The sequence below is a fragment of the Lates calcarifer genome, linkage group LG18 (assembly GCF_001640805.2).
Source record: "Lates calcarifer isolate ASB-BC8 linkage group LG18, TLL_Latcal_v3, whole genome shotgun sequence".
Classification (NCBI taxonomy): Eukaryota; Metazoa; Chordata; class Actinopteri; family Centropomidae; genus Lates; species Lates calcarifer.
In genome coordinates this window covers 12,787,989-12,806,599 of record NC_066850.1, presented here as the reverse complement: position 1 = coordinate 12,806,599, position 18,611 = coordinate 12,787,989, and the positions used below count along the sequence as shown (strand labels likewise).

The 18,611-nt window shown below is 39.5% G+C and overlaps 2 protein-coding genes across 7 annotated transcripts; one reads left to right on the top strand and one right to left on the bottom strand.

The window, feature by feature from the left end:
- The first annotated feature begins 23 nt into the window (after positions 1-23).
- Positions 24-9,699, top strand: tmem243b (transmembrane protein 243, mitochondrial b). Of its 3 annotated transcripts, none has more exons than XM_018694864.2 (5): positions 24-219; positions 4,535-4,817; positions 5,461-5,511; positions 6,401-6,505; positions 7,371-9,699. In XM_018694864.2, exons 2-5 carry the CDS (start codon positions 4,722-4,724, stop codon positions 7,488-7,490), a joined length of 372 nt encoding a protein of 123 aa, XP_018550380.1. In that variant the 5' UTR covers positions 24-219; positions 4,535-4,721; the 3' UTR covers positions 7,491-9,699. The 3 variants fall into 3 exon arrangements, with proteins under 3 accessions (XP_018550380.1, XP_018550381.1, XP_018550382.1); XM_018694865.2 differs by having other exon boundaries at positions 209-351; XM_018694866.2 differs by lacking the exon at positions 24-219 and adding an exon at positions 227-475.
- A 622-nt stretch (positions 9,700-10,321) lies between these two features.
- Positions 10,322-18,524, bottom strand: dmtf1 (cyclin D binding myb-like transcription factor 1). Of its 4 annotated transcripts, XR_001963036.2 has the most exons (18): positions 18,373-18,524; positions 16,103-16,218; positions 15,607-15,702; positions 15,194-15,279; positions 14,974-15,085; positions 14,809-14,885; positions 14,560-14,717; positions 14,436-14,468; positions 14,248-14,357; positions 13,849-14,077; positions 13,614-13,765; positions 13,306-13,491; positions 13,138-13,220; positions 12,574-12,762; positions 12,278-12,487; positions 12,011-12,116; positions 10,928-11,215; positions 10,322-10,799 (listed from the first exon to the last, which is right to left on the bottom strand). XR_001963036.2 is itself a non-coding variant. In XM_018694853.2 (17 exons), the coding sequence occupies exons 2-17, from the start codon at positions 16,209-16,211 to the stop codon at positions 11,199-11,201; spliced, it is 1,953 nt and encodes a 650-aa protein (XP_018550369.1). In that variant the 5' UTR covers positions 16,212-16,218; positions 18,373-18,524; the 3' UTR covers positions 10,322-11,198. The 4 variants fall into 4 exon arrangements, 3 of the variants coding, with proteins under 3 accessions (XP_018550369.1, XP_018550368.1, XP_050933725.1); XM_018694853.2 differs by having other exon boundaries at positions 10,322-11,215; XM_018694852.2 differs by lacking the exon at positions 10,928-11,215.
- Positions 18,525-18,611: the final 87 nt, after the last annotated feature.

Below are 18,611 nucleotides of genomic sequence, written 5' to 3'. Positions count from 1 at the left end.
CAGTACAGCTCGATTTTTGAATGGAGTTTGGCGAGGTGCGCGTGCGTCAGTGGGCCTGGCTAACCGAGAGGTGCAGCGGTCGGCTCAGCGGTTAATTGAACTCTCCTTTAACAGCTTGAACTGAAGTTACCGGTTCTTATTCCCTTTAATTTTGACCCTGCTCCTCTGAAGTTATGTTTCCAGCGGAGTTAACACGGGAACTGTGAGGCAAGTGTTGAGGTAAACAACCGGGGTATCGACGAGTTAACTACGTTTTTACTGCTTCTTCTGGTGCGGTGTATGGATGATTAGCTTAGCTTCGTTAGCCTGTCACCCTGCTCTACAGTTGGCCTTGTATCGGGCAAAGCTCAGGTTAGCTAACGTATTGTTACTCACCGGTTTATACCTGGTTAGTACTATTGATAACAACATATGATGTGATGTTTTCTTCATGCAGCAGTAACATATGTGCGGTTAGGCTGAGTTTACCCCTCGGGTGAGTTATTTTAACTTACTCGGCTAACGATCTGTTTGGGTAAAGTTAAAGGTATTTGCTCAGCTATTGTTAGCATGATAATCTATTTACTAATGAAACTAATTGGTGAGATTGCGAGTAAATATCAGTGACAGAGATGTTATAAGTGTCTCAGTCTGATTATTGTCGTGTTGGTGGGTGACTGTCAGATTTTATCTCTTTACTGTACAACCGAGATAAACTGACTTTGTTTTGACTGAAACAGCAACGGATCTCCTGCAGCTTTATGTTGATTTACACTGTTAAAAACAGAGGTTAGGGTCCTTATAGTCAAATATTACTAACCAGGGCCCCAGATATTAGCATTATATGTGAACTATTGTTGGCTGAATACGTAGCTGGACACAGATCTTGTATCTAAAAGATGACTAGAGCGTCTAATCCTGTGTTTTAATACTGAAATATACGTACATACAAAGATAAAAAATAGAAATATAGTTCAGGGTGAAAGCTCCATGTGTCTTGTTTTGTCCGACTAACTGTCTGAAACCCAAAGATACTCTCCAAGAGAAAAGCAGAAATTCTTTATATTGTATGTGAGATTTTGGGGGCTTTATTGCTTAAAAATGACCCGAATTCTTAAAATCAACTATTTTATTCATCACTTATTCGATGCAGCTCTACACATATACATATAACCTGCACATGTGATAAGTAGCCACATTATTTTACGTGTCCCTGGCTCCACATCAGTTAGATAGAAGTACCGTAAACAAGCTTATTTGCCAACCCTGCTGAAGAACCAGTTCAGTTTTTCTGCTGGTTTTATCTGTATCATTTGCATTTATGGCTTGTTTTATGTTTTACATGTAAAATACCACAAACTATAAAGGAGTTCAAGTTGAAGAGAGGATAAATAAAGTTTCATTTTGAAGAGATTTTCAGAAATGATAATACTTCAGTACATATATTTATAGTCAGCCAGTTAGTTCAGTTTTATTTAGATAAATTTCATGCCTTAATTTACATCATTACAATAACCATAGCTTTGCTGTGTTGTGCCTTTAGGTTTCCATATGACAACCATGTGAAAATGAATTCACCCTCATTCTGCAAGTGAAACATGGTTTTGGTGAAATCTTTTATTTTGAAAACCAGTACTACAGTGCCAGTGTAAGGTGGCTTTTCACCTTTGTGTTCTGTTGAAGTTATGAAGTAGTAATGAAAGTGTAATAGTTTCATTACAGTAAGTTGAGAAAAGAGGCTGGAAATCTTTCTTAAACGCCTTATACAAACGTCATTACTCATTGTATTAATAACCACTGTATGCCCATGTGTTCAATTATTTGTATGCCTCACAATAGATGTATTAAAAGGCTCTGGGGGCCCACTGAGGCTGCATATGTTACGCCTCTGGTGCACGGTACTGACTGTCACTGCACTGTTGGGGGGGTAAAATGGTGTGATTGAACCAATTCGATATGCTGGTATTAATAGATACCGTGGTTAAATAACAGGACACATAGACCATAAAAACAGGTTATCTGCGGTACAGCTGAAGGAAATTGTCAATTAACAGTAATTTTGATAAGTGATTAATTGTTACATTTGTTTAATTAAACAAAAATGGTGAATATACTGTGGTCCTACAGGTCCTTTAAGAGACTTGAAATCTTTTTAAATATATTTCTCCAGCATGAAAAGTCATTAAATTACCTTGAAAGTGAAATTATTTGACTTATTTTGTGTTAGTTGATTGTATTTAGAAGTGGGTCAGGTGGTCATCAGAAAATTAATATTCAACAATTCAAATAAACTGTTAAATAATTTGTTTTGCTGGTTCTGGCTTCTCAACTGTGAATATTTAAAATGATTCTTTACTATAGAAGACCATCTTTGGGGTTTTATCTGTTGGTCAGACAAAATAAGACATTTCTCAGAACCTGAAACAGGCGATTTCACGGCTGTAAACCAAAAGACTTATCAGTAAATCAATAAAGTAATCACTACATTAATATGATAATGATAATAATCATTAGCTGCAGCCTTAGACTGAAGATTCAAATGGTATCATAATAAAATAAGATTTATATAAAATGTAACTATATTCTCTTATTTACCTGCTACATTTACCTGTTGGAAAAGAGCTATTAATTATTAAAATAAATAGATTACCTTTATTTATATACTTGTACTTTGAGCTCACATGTGAACCAGATATTTTCCTTCTTAGCTTAGTTAAGTCGCAGGGTCTCTCTTTTTAAGAAGCCTAGTGAATCACAAGGCTGTGGAGGAATGCAGCCTTAGGCCAGGTTTATGCTCATTTATAATGAAGCTCTTGTTTTCCACTGTGTGTTTTTCCGCTGAGAAAGCTCTGCGAAGGTTTTATTTCCCTTCTTGCTGCCTCTTCACCCAGAAAAGGAAGAAACAACCACAGCTGCCTTTTCTGTCTTTCTGAAAACAGTTTGTTTAAACTCTGCATGAGGACGTCGTGTGAAACTGTGGTGACACTGAGAAAAGTCTATTTTTTTTAAACCATCGTAGACGTGTTGTCACCCTGACCTCCTGTACAGTTGCCTCTGTAGTTGTGTACTTTACAGTTCTCTCTGAAAACAATTAGACTTGTTTGAGTTTTGCTCATAGTGTCAAACATACGCTGAACCCCCAGGTGCGTAAACAGAAACAGGATGTGGACAGGTTTCTAACAGCAAACACAGCCTCAATTTTTCCCTTTTCTTCTCTACTCAGAGCTAATAATTCTTCCCTTTATTTTGTTTTGGTGTTCATGAAATATCACAGTCTTTCAAAAACTTCCAAGGGAAGGATGGTACTTTTTTTAAGGCACTGTACTGTCCCTGTATCAGTGGAAATATTACTCTGATCTTAGTACAGTTAAATGCAGAAATAACATAACACCAGATATTTTAATGGCTTTACCATTGAGGCAGGGTGTTGCAGGAAATCCTGGTGTTGTTGTGAGGGAAAGTTTTGTTTTCTGAAGCTGTTTCACATTTTTATTGCAGCAGATTGTTTTCAGCCGGTTTCAGGTAAACTAGTGTGAAAATAGCACTGACAAACCACAGAGGACTCATCCTCAAATATTCCCAGCAATTTTAAAACTTGGAGAAATCTTGCATTTTTAATCAATGGTCCGTTTCATTTGGTCGCCTATCCATAGAGACATGTCTCCTTTGTACCCGTGTCAGTGTTGTGGTTGCCAAAAGCACAGTTCCTAAAGTTCTAAAACCAAACATAAACAGCATGCAACATGAACAAATTGAGCAATTTTGTATGTGTACGTGTTAAATATGTAAAACAATCCTGCTTCAAAGATGTAAAATGAAGGCAAAGCAGGAAGGAGACGTGTGACTGGATGATGACTGGAAGTCACAATGGGTGTGTTTTCCTATAAAATACCTGAGGACATGAGCAGTGACAGAATGAAATCAGTCAGTGACTCGTGTGAAATTGATTTCCCAGTAAGTGAGGAGAGTTTTTTTTTTTTTTTTTTTTTAACACAGTGTGAAAGGACAGGATATTACTGGAGCTCACTGGAATTCATGGAGAATAAAGATGTAGACTTTATCCATAGCTGCTTCAAATTAACACATAGTGTTTGAAGTCGATAAATGTCAGCATGAAGAAAGCTGATTTTATTCTGATTTGAGCTTCCTCTTTTCGTCTGTTGTCGTCACCGCAATTTTGCTCAGAGATGCAACTGACTGTGGTTTATTGTTGCACCTGAAAATAGAGGAAGTGAAGCAGGAGGAACTACAATAAAAAATCTGTTTTCTGGTGAATCTGGTTTTTGTTCTGCAGCATTTGACCACAGGGGAAATTTAAGCACAACCTTCCTCTGTTAAAGAAACCCTCAGTGTCTTCATAATCAATATATATTTGTAAAATTAGAAGGAGAAATAATGTGACACTGGGTTTTGGGGGGGGGGGGTTATAGTTGTTGTGGGATGTTCCAGGAAGCCCTGATGTTATTGTGAGGATGAGGAGTTTTTGTTGTCAGATTGGGTGAAGTTTCCTGTGTTACAAACCTGTAATAGCATAGTACTTCCTCATGTCACACAGGTGCAGTAAGAAGCCTACCTAGCCAGCAGATTCTCCATGATGTCCCCATCCGTCTGTAGGCGCTGACGGCTTCCCTGACACCGAGCGGAGAGGGAGGCAGCTGGAAGCGATCCAGCTAGCATGCGGCACTGGCTCAGTGCTTCCAGGAGGCGGCGCTGCTGAGAGGCGATCGAACGGCGTTGAGCATATGTCTGCTGAACCAGCCATGGACGACTTCACCTCCAGGACATACGGCACCAGTGGCCTGGACAACAGGCCTCTGTTCGGGGAGACCTCAGCTCGGGTACTGACCTTCTGGAAGGCTGTGTTGTGTTTTGTCTGAGCGAGAATTAGAATATTAGTGATGATACATTCAGAGCAAAAACTGAGACAAGTATTTGGTGTAAAGACCAAGAATAGTAACAGGAGAACTTCTGGTGTCGCCACTCCTGCTGGTCTACAGGGAGGAATCTAAGTTATTTTAAAAAGACAACAAAATGTGCTTAAAATTAGAGCTGCAAGAATTAGTTAATTAATTATCAACAGAAAATGAATCTGCACCTTATTCAAATCTAAATCTAATCAGCTATTTTGCATTTTTTCATTCAATCGTTTGAATGAAAAAATGCCAAAGTTTTGTTGTCTCCAGCCTCTTTTAACGTGATAATTTGAAGCTTTTCATGATAGTAAACAGAATATTTTGGGCTTCAGGCCGATGGTCAGACAACAGACATTTAAAGATGTTACACTGGATTCATTCTGGCACTTTTATGGACAAAAGAATTCATGGATTAATCAAGAAAGTAATTGGAAGATTAGCTGATGATGAAAAATATCATTAGGTGCAGCCCTACTTATAAAAAGCATGTTAATTTGTGTATGTATAAATCATGCCAGAAATGTTGAATTTCTTATAAACTAATTATTAAACTTGTCGTCTCTCACAGGATCGAATCATCAACCTGGCAGTGGGGGGATTTACCTCTGTGGTTGTTCTAGTAAGTACACAGGTAGTTTGCTGTTGCTGGTTATTGTTGTTCTGTTTGTTGACCTAAAAAATGATGCACGGTCTGCATCTCCACCCGCAGAACCACAGCTGCTCGGTTCACGGAAACCTTCCTCCTGTGTGGCTGGAGCTTGAACCTTCAGTTATTATATTTACATGACTTGCAGATGTAACTTTTAGGAAACGTGATGTTCAACAACACGGCCGACAGACTCTCCTCCTTAACACTGTGGATGAAGGAGATTATGTAATCGCTGCAGTTTGATAAAATTAGATGCACATTGCAATGGACTCATCATAAATAGTAGAACATGGAGGCTGTCAAACTGTGAAGGAGATGTGAGGAGGGAGAGACGTTAGCAATTGGCATCAGAAATCATAACTCCAGGTCACGTCTGAACACAGACATGTCTGGAATGCCTTTAGACCAACATTAGACAGGCTCCTTTTAAGTCTTGAATGGTCATACATGATCAGATGTTAAGGCTTTAGAGTGATCTTAATCTTAAATACAGATACTACGCATCTTATTTTAGCACTGTGCAATATTGTGTTAGTGTTACTGGTACAGTGTGTCATATTAGCTTTACTAAACATATTAAATGTCTCATTTTTAGTTTTATAACTTCATTAGTCGACTGCAGCAACATCTTACATTTGTTCGTCAAAAAAAGGGATTTCTACAAACTTTGTTGACTAACCTGAGAGTTTACAGCTAAAATAATGACTCAGTTGTTCCTCTGTACTGTTACTCCAACTTTGAGAACTCTTCTCTGACTGTGCAGATTTTTAAACGAGCATCAGGCGTTTTTTAGAAACACTTAAAGGATTTTTGGAAAATGAGTTTGTTTAATATTGAATGTTTTGTGTTTGCCTTACAGGTGACTGTGGTCGGTTCGTTTGTGTTCCCCTCGTTGCCTCCACGGCCGCTTAATGTCTTCTTCGCCGTGTGCATACTGTTAACCTGCGGATCCACCATAGTGCTGGTAACACACACACACACACACACACAGGAGTTACTACTCTTCAATATGTTGTAGAAGTTGGATTTTACTTACCAGGTTCCTGTCAATGAGTTCAAGCAGTGAGAGGATTAATTTAACGTACATTCACAGTAGAGCTGTTCTCACTTGTATTTTATCACATTGGAGACATTTTAGAAGCATTTTAAAAAGGACAGACTTTATTTAAGTTACATTAAGTTACATTTTGCAAAAATGTGCCTTTATCATGAGTTTCTAATCATATTATTGTACTACTTCTGTTTTATTCTGTTAATCAGAAAGTCCTGTGAGGTCAAACCCGCCTTTCCTCAGGTTGTGTAGCTTCCTCAAAAATATAATTAAATAAATATAGAGCTAAAATAGTCAATTGATAAGTCAATCAACAAAATCTAATATTTGTTTTAGGCACTGTAAAAAAAAAATTCTCAAACTTTTTCTGGTTTCATCTTCTCAAATGTAAGGATTATTGCTTTATTTATGCTTTTATTTGCCATATATGATAGACATCTGAACATTTTTGGATTTAGGACTGATGGTTGTAACAACTGACATAGACAGAGTCATTAATGAATCTTCACACTAATCTTCAGAGCTGTCCTCGCCACCAGAGGTGCAATCAAAAAGTTCAGAGATGGTGCCTATAACAAGCAAAAACCGTAGACCCAACTCTCATCACCGGTGATGATCCTCCACATGAAGGTTGGGTTATCCCAGGCCTGTTGACAGAGATCCTCACAGACTCCACTCATTCACAACAGGAACAGTCTCTGAGCTTTTTGATTGCACCTCATAAACTGATGAACAGTGAAATAATGCAGTGTTATATCCACGTCTCTCTGTCCCTCAGATATTCTGGTACCGGCAGGGCGATCTGGAGCCTAAATTCAGGAATCTGATCTATTACATGCTGGCGTCCATTGTGCTGCTGTGTCTATGTGCCAACCTCTACTTCCACGATGTCAGGTAAAGACGAAGGTGAGGAAGAGGAGGAAGAAGAAGAAGGGAAGACATGGCCTTGACAGACGGAAACACACATGGAAGGACCAAATGAAAGACCAACAGTGAAGGACCAAAAAGAAAAAAGAAATTCACACACTAACTTGAATGAATTTCCCACTTGGCCCACAGAGGACTCTTGGACCAAAACCAGTGAGACTTAAGGGTCCCAGTGGGATGAAAACTGTCTTGTTGGTGCCGAATCATGCACGCACATGCACGCACACGCACACACACACACACACACACACACACACACACCCAACTGATGTACTGTAAGAGGCCATAAATCACTGCTGGAGGACGAACTTTAAAATAAACAGGTGTGTTTACAAGCACATAAACATCATTATTAATCAGTCATATCCTTAAGTACTTCAATTTAGGAGAAAATGATTGATACGATGGGGATATAATGATGCAACAGTTAAAGGAAAAATCTGCCCTTTCTTCCTGTTACTGCAGCTCTCGTCTGTGTTCGTTTTACATTTTCTTTGCCCTCGGGTGGCTGATTAACTATATTTATATCTTTAAACAATATTGCAGGGCCATATTGTTGTAAGACACAAGTTGTGTTATAATTTATAAGACCAAATTTGTGACAAGAACTTCACATTTATTCCAAACGCTTCTCAAAATCGTTAATAAAACACCTTCTAAACCCCTGTTTGGACAGAACTAACACCAGAAATATTCTCTGTGCTCCTCTATAATTAGCCTGAACGGCATTTTAACCATTGGGAAACTACTGTGTGAAGTGAACAGTCAAAAATCATCTTCAGTGTCATGACTCAATCAAATCTGATCACACAGACGTGAAACACGTTAACATCATTCAGGCTGAGCTACAGTTCCAGAGGATATCATTATGTTCAATGTCCATTGTGAATAAACAACCATAAATCCACTTAGAAATCATAGAAAAATACTCTCTAGAACTTGCCTGAGAAGCAGCAAATTTATCCAGTGATCTATAGACCAGTGGTCTATACATCCATGAGTGCACTGTAAACAGGAATGGGACCAATGGGACCAAAGCTAAAAACATACCTGGGAATACTACAGGTTCTTGTTTCCCTGACAGCTTTAATTCTTTCTATCTATAAAATACAGAATTACTACACCGAGAAAAAAAAAATGATCCCACTAGAGACATAAATCCAGTCTGAATGATTTTGACTGTTCAGACTTTAACATGGTGGATTTTTCCTTTTAAGCAGGGTGACAGTTAATGAGCATGTAAACACACCGAGTGAAGCAGAAGGAGGGTCATGGACCTTTCATCACTGTGGACTGTTGTACAAACTAACTTTACACAGCAATAGCACGAGCGGCATCAGGGTCCTGTTACAAATATATGCAACAGTTTGTATGTTTTCTTTTTTCTTTCTGTCTCTTTGCTGCTTTTCTGCGTTTTCAGCTTATCTGATTGTCGTGGTTGGATTTAATTAATTTTCCAAATCAAGTCTCGCTAAGAGGATTTTTAAAAAGAAAAATTTGATTTAAATGCAGAATTACACTGACTGACTGCCAATTCTTGCACTAAGCGTGGCTGAAATGACACTTTTGTCTAAGCCATACATGCACACACACTCTCAGGCCAGCTGTAGCACCAATGAACATGTAGCTTTAAACCGAAGCTGCACTCATAAATCTGTAAAAGGTGTCTATATCATATTGATGTGTCTGCCATCTAAACGTTTGCACTGCTTTTTTTTTTTTTTAACAAATCTGAGCTGGGCTTTTAGGTGTCCATCACATAAAGTAGCTTTCATTTTTACACAAAGAGCAAGAATCATAGTCATGAAATCGTTTGGTGTTGTAGGTTTATTTTAGCTCCACACATTCACTATGTTCAAAGGGTTTGGTTAGGATGGTGCAGGTTAGAAAAACACCAACAGTACACCAGTACAAAACAACAAAGGTGAAGCTGACCTCTGTATTCTGTACGTTTAGCATCAGGCAAGTTGTAGCTTTAAACTGTACACAGCTTTGTTTACAGATGATCTGCAGTGAAGCTTTGTGGTAAATTGAGTCAACATACAGTGTAACTGACAGGAGCTGAGTGCTAAGAAACTTCCATGAAGAAGAGCCAACTTTGTCACAACTCCAGGACTGTCAAAGCCAGGTGTTTCTTTTTTTATTTAATATTTTATGGAATAAATAATTGTGTATCCTGAGACTGCCTCTTTCATTTTGACACAGATAATAAATGAAGCCAGAGGAAGAGACTTGAGTTCAATTCAGAGTCTTTGAGGTGCTGTATAATAATCATTAGTCAATCGACAGAAAATTAATCAGCACCTTTTGATTTTGAGTAAAGCAAAAATACAGTCCTTAGTTTTCCAGTGTGAGGCTTTGCTAAAAATAAACAGCACAGTACTTACCTGACATCACTACCAGACTCCATTGACAAAACCAGTGATTTTACCGAACAGAATACAGGAGCTGCTGGAATACCACTGCCTCCATCTGTTAGTTAGTTTGTTATTGTGTTACTCTCAGTGGTGGAGGAGGTATTTATAGATCCTTTAAATAAGTAAAAGTACCACACAATAACAAAAACAAACCGGATGGAGGCAGTGGTATTCCAGCAGCTCCTGTGTTCATGTTCCTGTTTAACACATGGGATAGTAAGGCCTAGGTTAAAAAATATCAGCCTTATTCTTTAAGTATATTTTGCTGATAACACTTTTCTACTTGTAGTGGAGTATTTTCAGGCAGACTTTTGCTTTTTTACTTCTTCCATTTTCACACAAAAGTCAAGCAGCTCTTCACGCAGAAAAAAACCCAGAGATCCACTTTAAAATACAAGGACGTCACTCTGGACGGGATTTATTAATCATTCAATTTGTTACTAAGATCTTCTCCTTCATGTTTACATAACTATTAGCATTTTTTTACATCCATCACAGCCTTTAGAGTCTCTTTGGCACTGTAGGAGCTGTGAGGACGTCTGCTGATGGCCTGACGGCTGGCACAGTGCTGCATTCACATTTCATCCAGGGGATTCAGACAGATTCAGAAATCCTGCTTCATTTACAGCTGTGTGAGTCTGTGTTTAAAAAGTGTTCAGTCTGGGACTTTAACTCACAGTTCAACAAGCAGACAGATGCTGTCCTTGCTGTGGTGGAGGGTGGGGATGTTGTACTGTGCAGCAGCTACAGTTTTCAGGTTTTTACTGCGGTTAACAGGCTCATCCTGTAGTCCCATTTAATCACCATCCACCGTGATGAAGGTCCAGCTCAGTCTGAGACTTCCTGGTTCTCCAAGATTGGATCTGTGGACACAGACAGAGAACGACGTCCAGTTTTGGAGGCAGATTTAAGCCATGGGTTCAAAAGTTTGACCAAAACACAACAAAGAAGAAGTGATACAGTGATGGGAGTGGAAATTTGGTGTTTTTACCTGAAGTGGATGAATGTCTGAGGAGAAGATCTTTGCTGTACTCTCTGGTATCCCTCCTTTCTATGTCTTTAGCTGTTAAATGCTAAGTGGACAATGGCTGTTCACAGCTTTTACTCTGAAAACAGCTGCCCTCTGCAGCGTGAGTGTGAACCAGAACAGTAAACAATGAGTTGAAACTCACTGTAAAGCCTCATAAAGGCTGATGGGGAGCTGCAGATTCACCTGATAATTCTCTGTAGGTTCACTCCTACCAGGGACTCCTTTCACACTGTCATTTGATAAATTGTTCTGTAAAAATATTGGTATCGATATAAGAAAATGTCACGCAGCCCTAAAGGTCAGAGGTTCATTTAACGATTCTGCAAAGTAAATCACACTTAATATCTTAATAGCTAATAGAGTGGTGCAGAGATTATGTATTTTTGTAGGCAAACCTGGAAGTTAGCATCACCTTGGTTCCTTCGACAAAAAGCCAACAGGATGTTTTTTTCATTGGGTTTTGGATTATTACTGAAAATAAACTGTGACCAACAACATATTTAGTTCATCAGATAATCTTCACAGATGAACACCACTGTTCTGATGTTTGAAGCCTAAATATAATCTCCAGAAGTAAAAAGCTAATGTTAGTCTATAAACCAACTACACCACGATCACATGACATCAGCATCTCCACACCACTTCGTCTTAGAAAGTTAGTGATAGTTTGAAAGAGCGTGAGTAGAAACACAACAACCTCTGTAGTCTCATTTAGCAACCACCTTTTTTAGGACGCGTAAAAGCTTCAAACATCAAGAGCGGGGGATTTTCTGACGTCGTAGAATAAAACATGAAAACGTCTTGAGCTTGTGTTAAAACCACAGACCTTATTTCACACATTTAAACAAAAACCCACTGACTTTGAGACGAAGGAACAGGGAGTACTAAAATGCTAACGCACCTGGTTTTAGGTTCATTCCTGCACCATTCTATAACAGCAACACAATCCGTGGGACATCGACAGCCTCACATTTTGTGCATGTAAACGAAGTGAGAGTCATCACCTGCACACCTCAGGATTGTGTGTCTGTGTGTGTGTGTTACCTGTCAGTGTACTGCTGATGTTGGGAGGAGACACAATCAGCACAGCGCTGCCTGGTGTTATCCCAGAATGCACCACTGGACCCTCAACAGAGGGGGAACTCAGCTCCTGACACACACACAGAAGTTGCTGTATAATGAAAGGTGTTCCTAATATTTTGTCCACCAGTCTTCCACTTTATTATAATGTAAAAAAGAAAGCTGTGAATGTGCAGCTTTTCAAATTAAAAGTACGTAACTTGTAATCAGGACCCTGGTTTATGTTTATACCTTGTCAGTGAAGCCATCAGTCAGTGCCTCCTGCGTTTCCGTGACAACACTCTCTGCACCCTCCAGGAGACTTGTGGCAGCTAGGTGGTCGTCCTGGCCCCGCCCCTCTGTTTCCACAACCAGCTGTGATTGGCTGAGAGGGTCTGAGGAGGTGGGGTCAGAAGTGACTGTCTGGATGATGACGCCGTCGCTGGAGCAGAGGCCGTCCGTCTGAGGAAGGAAAAAAAAGAGTCAGGAGGCGCCCAGGTACAAGAAACTGATTTTTAAGACTGAGGTGACAACCGTCTGAAACGGACCGACAGGCTGTGGAGGATGATGTGTTCATGTGGCGATGGAGAGGAGCCTGTTGTCAGGGTAACCGTGCTGTTATTGGCCAGACTGAGTGGAAGGCCTTGACCGGTGGAGAGGCTGAGTGGCAGGCCCTGATTGGATGTCGTCTGGAGGTAGTAGGTCCCTGGGGTGCCGGTGGGCTGCAGGTGGAAGGACTGAAAGAAAAGACAACGAGGTTCATTCATTGGATTGTTTATGGTGATACAATGTAGTGTGTCGCTCTCACATTATGGCCACTTATATGATCTAAGAGAGTTCATACCACTGCCTCCATCTGTTAGTTTGTCTGTGTTATTGTGTGGTATTTGTAGTGATGTAAAGGATCTCCACCACTGAAAGTCACACAAAAACACAAACCAACAGATGGAGTGATATAAAGTGATGTTTCTGGTTAAACTAAAAGGATCTTGCTCTTTAATAAAAGGTCTCTCTCTGTAGGAATCCTATCCATAATGTTGTCCGGCACTAATAATAATAATAATCTGACATCAGGTTTATCATCTATGCACGGTAACTGTAAAACATCTTACAGGCAGGATCTCAAAGGTCTGCAGAGCTCCTGTGTTCAGAGTGATGGTTTCACTGTCGCTGGCTGCTGCTGAAGAATCTGAGGCTTAATGAGAAACACAAACAGATCCACTGTCAGGAATCAGAGACACACAGTGCAGTTCAGAGCCAGATCTTAGAGTGAGTCTCACCCAGGTGTGTGATCTGCAGCGGGATCTGTACGGGAATCTGCAGCGCGGCCACAGAGGTGGGGGTGGGGCTGCCGCTGCTCTCCTCCAATCGGGTGAGTCTGATCTGGAGCGAGGACGAAGAGGGGCTCCCTGGTCCCGATCCGGTCTGCGAGGATGCCATGAGCTCTTGGAGGCCCTTCAGAAGGACTGGGAACACACATATACATATGTTTGAGAATCCGCAAATTTCTATGATGGTGTATTAAGGAAAAAAAACAAATTGGAGCCAGGAGGAAGGATCCCAGCAGATCTAAGAGATGTGTGTGTACCACTGAAGGGGATGTCCTTGTGATTGGCTACTTGTCTCTTGATGCTCCACCACTTAGATCGCAGCCACTGAGGCGATCGAACGCTGCTCCACCCGCCTGCAAGATCCTCCCATTTGATTTCATTCTCATCCTCCACCTCCAGCTCCGATATCCTGAAACACACATTGTTTAACTTTACAAATTCATGTTGGTTACTCTATGGATTTAAACACATACACACTCATCTCATCTTTACCTGCGTATGAGGTTCAGATCATCCTCCTTCGTCCACTCCGTCCCTCCACTGTGTTTCCAGTTCAGGTAATTCAACCATTTTGACCGACACTGCTTCTCTGAGCGCGTGCGAACCTGGTCAGCCACTGACGCCCAAGAGACGCCTCCCGTGACCGCTGACCCCGGTGTCGCACCTGCCATCTCGTATACAACCTCAGCGAGACGTCTCTCCTCCTCCTCACTCCATTTACCTGTTTTTTAAAAAAATAAACACATTTTTGTTTGATTAGCTTAGCTCAGCACAAAGACTTAAAAAATATCATCCAAAACTGCAATGATTTACTTAATGATCTCTGTACTAGATGATAGTAAATTTCTGACTTTTTGTTCAATTTGCAAATGCACACACGCTCCTCTGTACCTGTGTTGCATGTGTCCTTCATTAGTCGGCAGCGGTCTTTAACAGAAGAGGCACTGCGACCCAGAGCTGCTCCAATAGTCGCCCAGTCGTTCCCATGTTTCTCCCTCAAACTGAAGACAAACATCAGATTATAAACAACGTCCTCACGACACTGTGGTCATTTTTTAATGTTAAGAGGTTTTACTCACGATTTTAGCTTCTCTATCTCATCAGGAGTATACCTAAGGGAAAAATAAACAAATTACAAATTCAAACTCACATAGCAATAAAGTTTCAGTGTGTTCTGTGTCGTCTTTCCCTTTGTGAACTCACTTCCCGACGTGGTTGCGGTTGTCGTACATTCGCAGAACTCGTCTATAGACGGCGAACAGAGGCCTGTTTAACCCCAAGGCCACAGAACGGTAGAAATCCTTCCTCTCCTCTTTGGACATCTCAAATATGATCTCTGCCGGGTCTTCGATGCCTCTGTCCTGAAACACACACACACATACACACAGGGCAGTCAGAATGAGCTAATAAAGACAAAAATAAAGACAGACGTAGCGACAGGAAGTAATGTACCTTCACATATCGATCAATGTTGCTCATCAGAATGTCAATCTCCTCTTTAGACCACATGCCCTGTTTCCACTTGTGACCTGAAGTGGAAGAAATGTTGAATAGACACTTTATAAACTCATGTCCTCTTCATTCCTTAGTCTTGGGAGATTATGCTGTTGTGTGTACCTTTGTTAGCCAGTGTGTCTTTGTCTTCTTTTGTGGTGAACCAGGCCTGACTGACAGGTGACACCTCTGTCTTCTGATTTGGCGAGAGACAGTCCTCATCCTCTTGCAGGATCTGTACGCAACACCGGTGCACGAAAACAGTATAAAGTAAATAAGAGGTTAGTCCTTCGGTTCATTTAGGATGCAGAGGAAAGAGGTAAAAGAAGAGCGAGAGTTTTACCTGAATCTGAGCGACGCCCTCCTCCGACAGATCACCATCTGCTGTGGCTGTCATCGTCACCTCGAACCCTTCGTCGTTCTCCGACACTGGGGAGAAGAAAAAGGTGTTACAGCTACAGTATTTACCCATAACTAAGCTTTTATTTATTATTATTTATTTATTTATTATATTTACTCTCAGTCTACACACACTCTGTCCTATCTTAGTAGTAAAGGTTGGGAGGCTACACCTACAAACATTACTGGCTGGAAATGGGTACTGACAAGTTAGTTTTTCAGGGAATATTGTTATCTATGGTTATTATTTGCCTAAAAAGACACTGGAATTCACTCTGGAACATCATTTGGTTTGATTGAGTTGATGTTGGGGTTTAGATGTTATGTCAGTGATGCAAATGTAAAAACGTGTCTCACTTGGTAAAGTGACCACAGAGAACTGAGGTGTGTCTGAGTCTTCCTGTTCTTCTGTAGAGAGACGCAGTTTCTTCTGAAGGGGCTCCGAGTCCTCATCTACACACACACACATATACACACAAGTACAATTGTCATAACTGTGGTCTTTTTAATCAGATGACCACACACAGGCTTATTTGCATAGAAGTAGAGCTACAATTATCAGTTATTTTCATTATTAATTAAATCTGCTCATTGTTTTTACAACTGCTTTGTTTATAAAATGTTAACAAAAAAAAATATTGAAAAATTACAATTTCTCAAAATCACAATTTCCTGATGACATCTTAACACAACAGACTGATTTCTGTTGAGCAGCTAATTGATTAATGGTTGCATCTCCACAAAAAAACACTTCAATCATGTTTAATCAGTAGTCAAATTTGTAATTAATACAGATTAAATCTAAATAAAATCCACACAGGCAGACACAGAAAGTGTGTGTGTGATAACCCACCATTGGGAGGACAGTGCAGTATGATGCTTCCATCACTGTCCTGAGTGAGGGTGACAGACTTCACCGTCTCTAACGCTGCAGCCTCCTCATCCTCTGCTGCTGAACTCATCCTGCACCTGGTGATTAATAAACAAAACAACATTCAATGATATTTGCAGCCACAGGTTTGTGTTTTTAATTCAGACGTCATGGCAACAACAGGTCATAAATACCAGTAAGGGAAAAACCCATTTAATTCTAAAGCAGAACTGACAAAGAAAAACATTGTAAACTGGAATACATTTTAACACAGACACATTTGGTCTGTAATTAATTCTAATTTTCATCATTTATTAACCTGCCAAATACTTTCTCTATTCATTGTTTGGTATAAAAATGTAGAAAACAGTGTTTTAAAAAAAGAAAAAAAAAGTTTAATATAGCAGTTAATTTAGCAGCAAATGTGAGAATATTTAGCAACTCTCTTACAAGATGGCTCAGTCAATTAGTCAACTAATCATTGCAGCTCCAGTCTCCATAACATATAGTCATTTTATTCAAAATAGTAATAGTAATTTTGTTATTACTTTTAGAAAAGGCCAAAATGTTTATTTCTGAAATAATCTGCACATTAAACAAATTGTACATCAGATGGTTAGTGGTAGTTAAATAAATGATGTGAGTTTATTCAGTTTTAAAGCAACTACTTTGACAAACAAATCATTAAAAAAAAATTTAAGCAAAACCTTCTTTCCTGGTTACAGCTGGATGTGAGATGTGAGAGTCTGATGCTTTTCTGTCAGACATGAATATATTTGCATTTGTAGACAGTTGGTCAGACAAACCATGACATCTGAAGAAGTCACTTTGGGCTGTGTGAATTATACTGGCTGTTTTCACTATTTTATCATCAAAAAGTATTGATTAATGATGAAAATAATCTTTAGTTGCAGTCAAAATATTATAAAATGTTTGTATGTGCACACACCTCTTAGGCTGAGAGAAGAGACGCAGTCATCTGCGTACTGACTGTGGGCAGCAGTACTTAAATGAAAAATGGCTTTACACTGATATAAAAATACTATCTAAAGGTCACTCTGCAATAATACAACAACTATGAAGATTATCTATTTTCCAAAATAAACTTCAGCAGCAAACAGTCATAAAAATGAGCCTTTCCTTAAATGTTCCTTTTTTTATTTACTTTAGAAAGTAGAACACACAGTAACTGTTGCATGTGCAAGAGTTTAGTTACTTTTCTACTTATAAAGTTTGAGAATTTCATCAACTTTTTAGGCCTAAATTAACTCATTAACTCTTCAAAGCTTGTGGTATCACTCGAAAACCATACGCACCAGAAAACAACTGACTGAAGATATAAAAATTTAGATAACACCTACAAAGCAGTGGAGGCTATAAAAATATATAAAAGCACTTCGAGCTTGAAATTTCCACTGTCATTAAGAAATGTCAGGAAAAGGGAAACTGTGGCAGTTAAGACAAGATGTGAGGTGCTGTTTGTTTGTTTTTTTAAATTTATTCATTTAAATAATAAATAAAGAGTTACATTGCATTGCCATTTGAATAAAGACTCATTTTAATGCCTATTTGTTGCAAGGGTTGTATTTATTCATTTTCATCTCAAAAATAAACAATACGTGTAATTTGTCCAAACTTTTGCATATAACTGTATACTGGGCTTTTATTAAGTGGACATAATTTGTCAACAAGAGACGTGCTTGCTGGACAGTATTTATGCCGAATTGTAGGCTGAAGCACTTTATAAATGTTTTAATGCAAGTTGAAGTTAGAGGTGTTTTTATTGTTCGGCAATCAGCCAGTGTGTGCAAAATTGGTAAATTTTCAAATGGGGTTTGGCGTAGCGTCCCGTGAATCGCTATTTTGAACGCTGGCAATAACACTGAGATTAAGCGCAGAGACAGATGCGTAGTTTCTGTTGAGTTATCGACGTTACAGTCCTCAAATATATTGGTTTAAATGTATCATTAAATTACGTTTCCAGGAGGCAAACAAACGGTGACAGACACTCGATGAAGCTCTGACACAATGCTAACCATTAGCATCCACCAAGCTACGCCGCTAAATGAAAGACGAAAAGTCTTCGGCGCCATGTTTAGTCGACAAGGTGAAGCTTATGGCGTCTGTACGGTTTTTGACGCAGTTCTGCCGCTTTATTCTCTGTTTTTGAAGCTGTTTTCCCCTCACTTTGTGCTCCCTCTGCTTCGACTACCAAACAGAAACTGAATTTTACTTTTGATTCGCATACTTACTTCCTGTTTTTGGTCCGGGGACTTGTGAGTTACCAGGATGAAGGTAAGTGCCAGGATGGAGGCTCGGCGTCCGAGGGCCCGCCGCCGGGTTGCCAGAAAAGACGATTATCCGTAAACTGCAGCTTCCATGTATCTGTTAAAAAACAACAACAAATTAAATTTAAACAAATGCAATATTTATTCTTCTTTTTTTAGGCATTTAATTGGCCATTAACAATATTTTCATTATTGATCAATGT

Bases quoted from the DNA above. Each gene is read 5' to 3' on its own strand.
- tmem243b (XM_018694864.2), top strand. From the start codon at position 4,722: ATGTCTGCTGAACCAGCCATGGACGACTTCACCTCCAGGACATACGGC. The intron at 4,818-5,460 runs GTACTGACCTTC...CGTCTCTCACAG, and splicing joins TCGGGGAGACCTCAGCTCGG to GATCGAATCATCAACCTGGC. The intron at 5,512-6,400 runs GTAAGTACACAG...TTTGCCTTACAG, and splicing joins TTACCTCTGTGGTTGTTCTA to GTGACTGTGGTCGGTTCGTT.
- dmtf1 (XM_018694852.2), bottom strand. From the start codon at position 16,211: ATGAGTTCAGCAGCAGAGGATGAGGAGGCTGCAGCGTTAGAGACGGTG. The intron at 14,469-14,559 runs GTGAGTTCACAA...TTTTTCCCTTAG, and splicing joins AACCGCAACCACGTCGGGAA to GTATACTCCTGATGAGATAG. The intron at 14,078-14,247 runs GTACAGAGGAGC...TTTAAAAAACAG, and splicing joins GAAGGACACATGCAACACAG to GTAAATGGAGTGAGGAGGAG.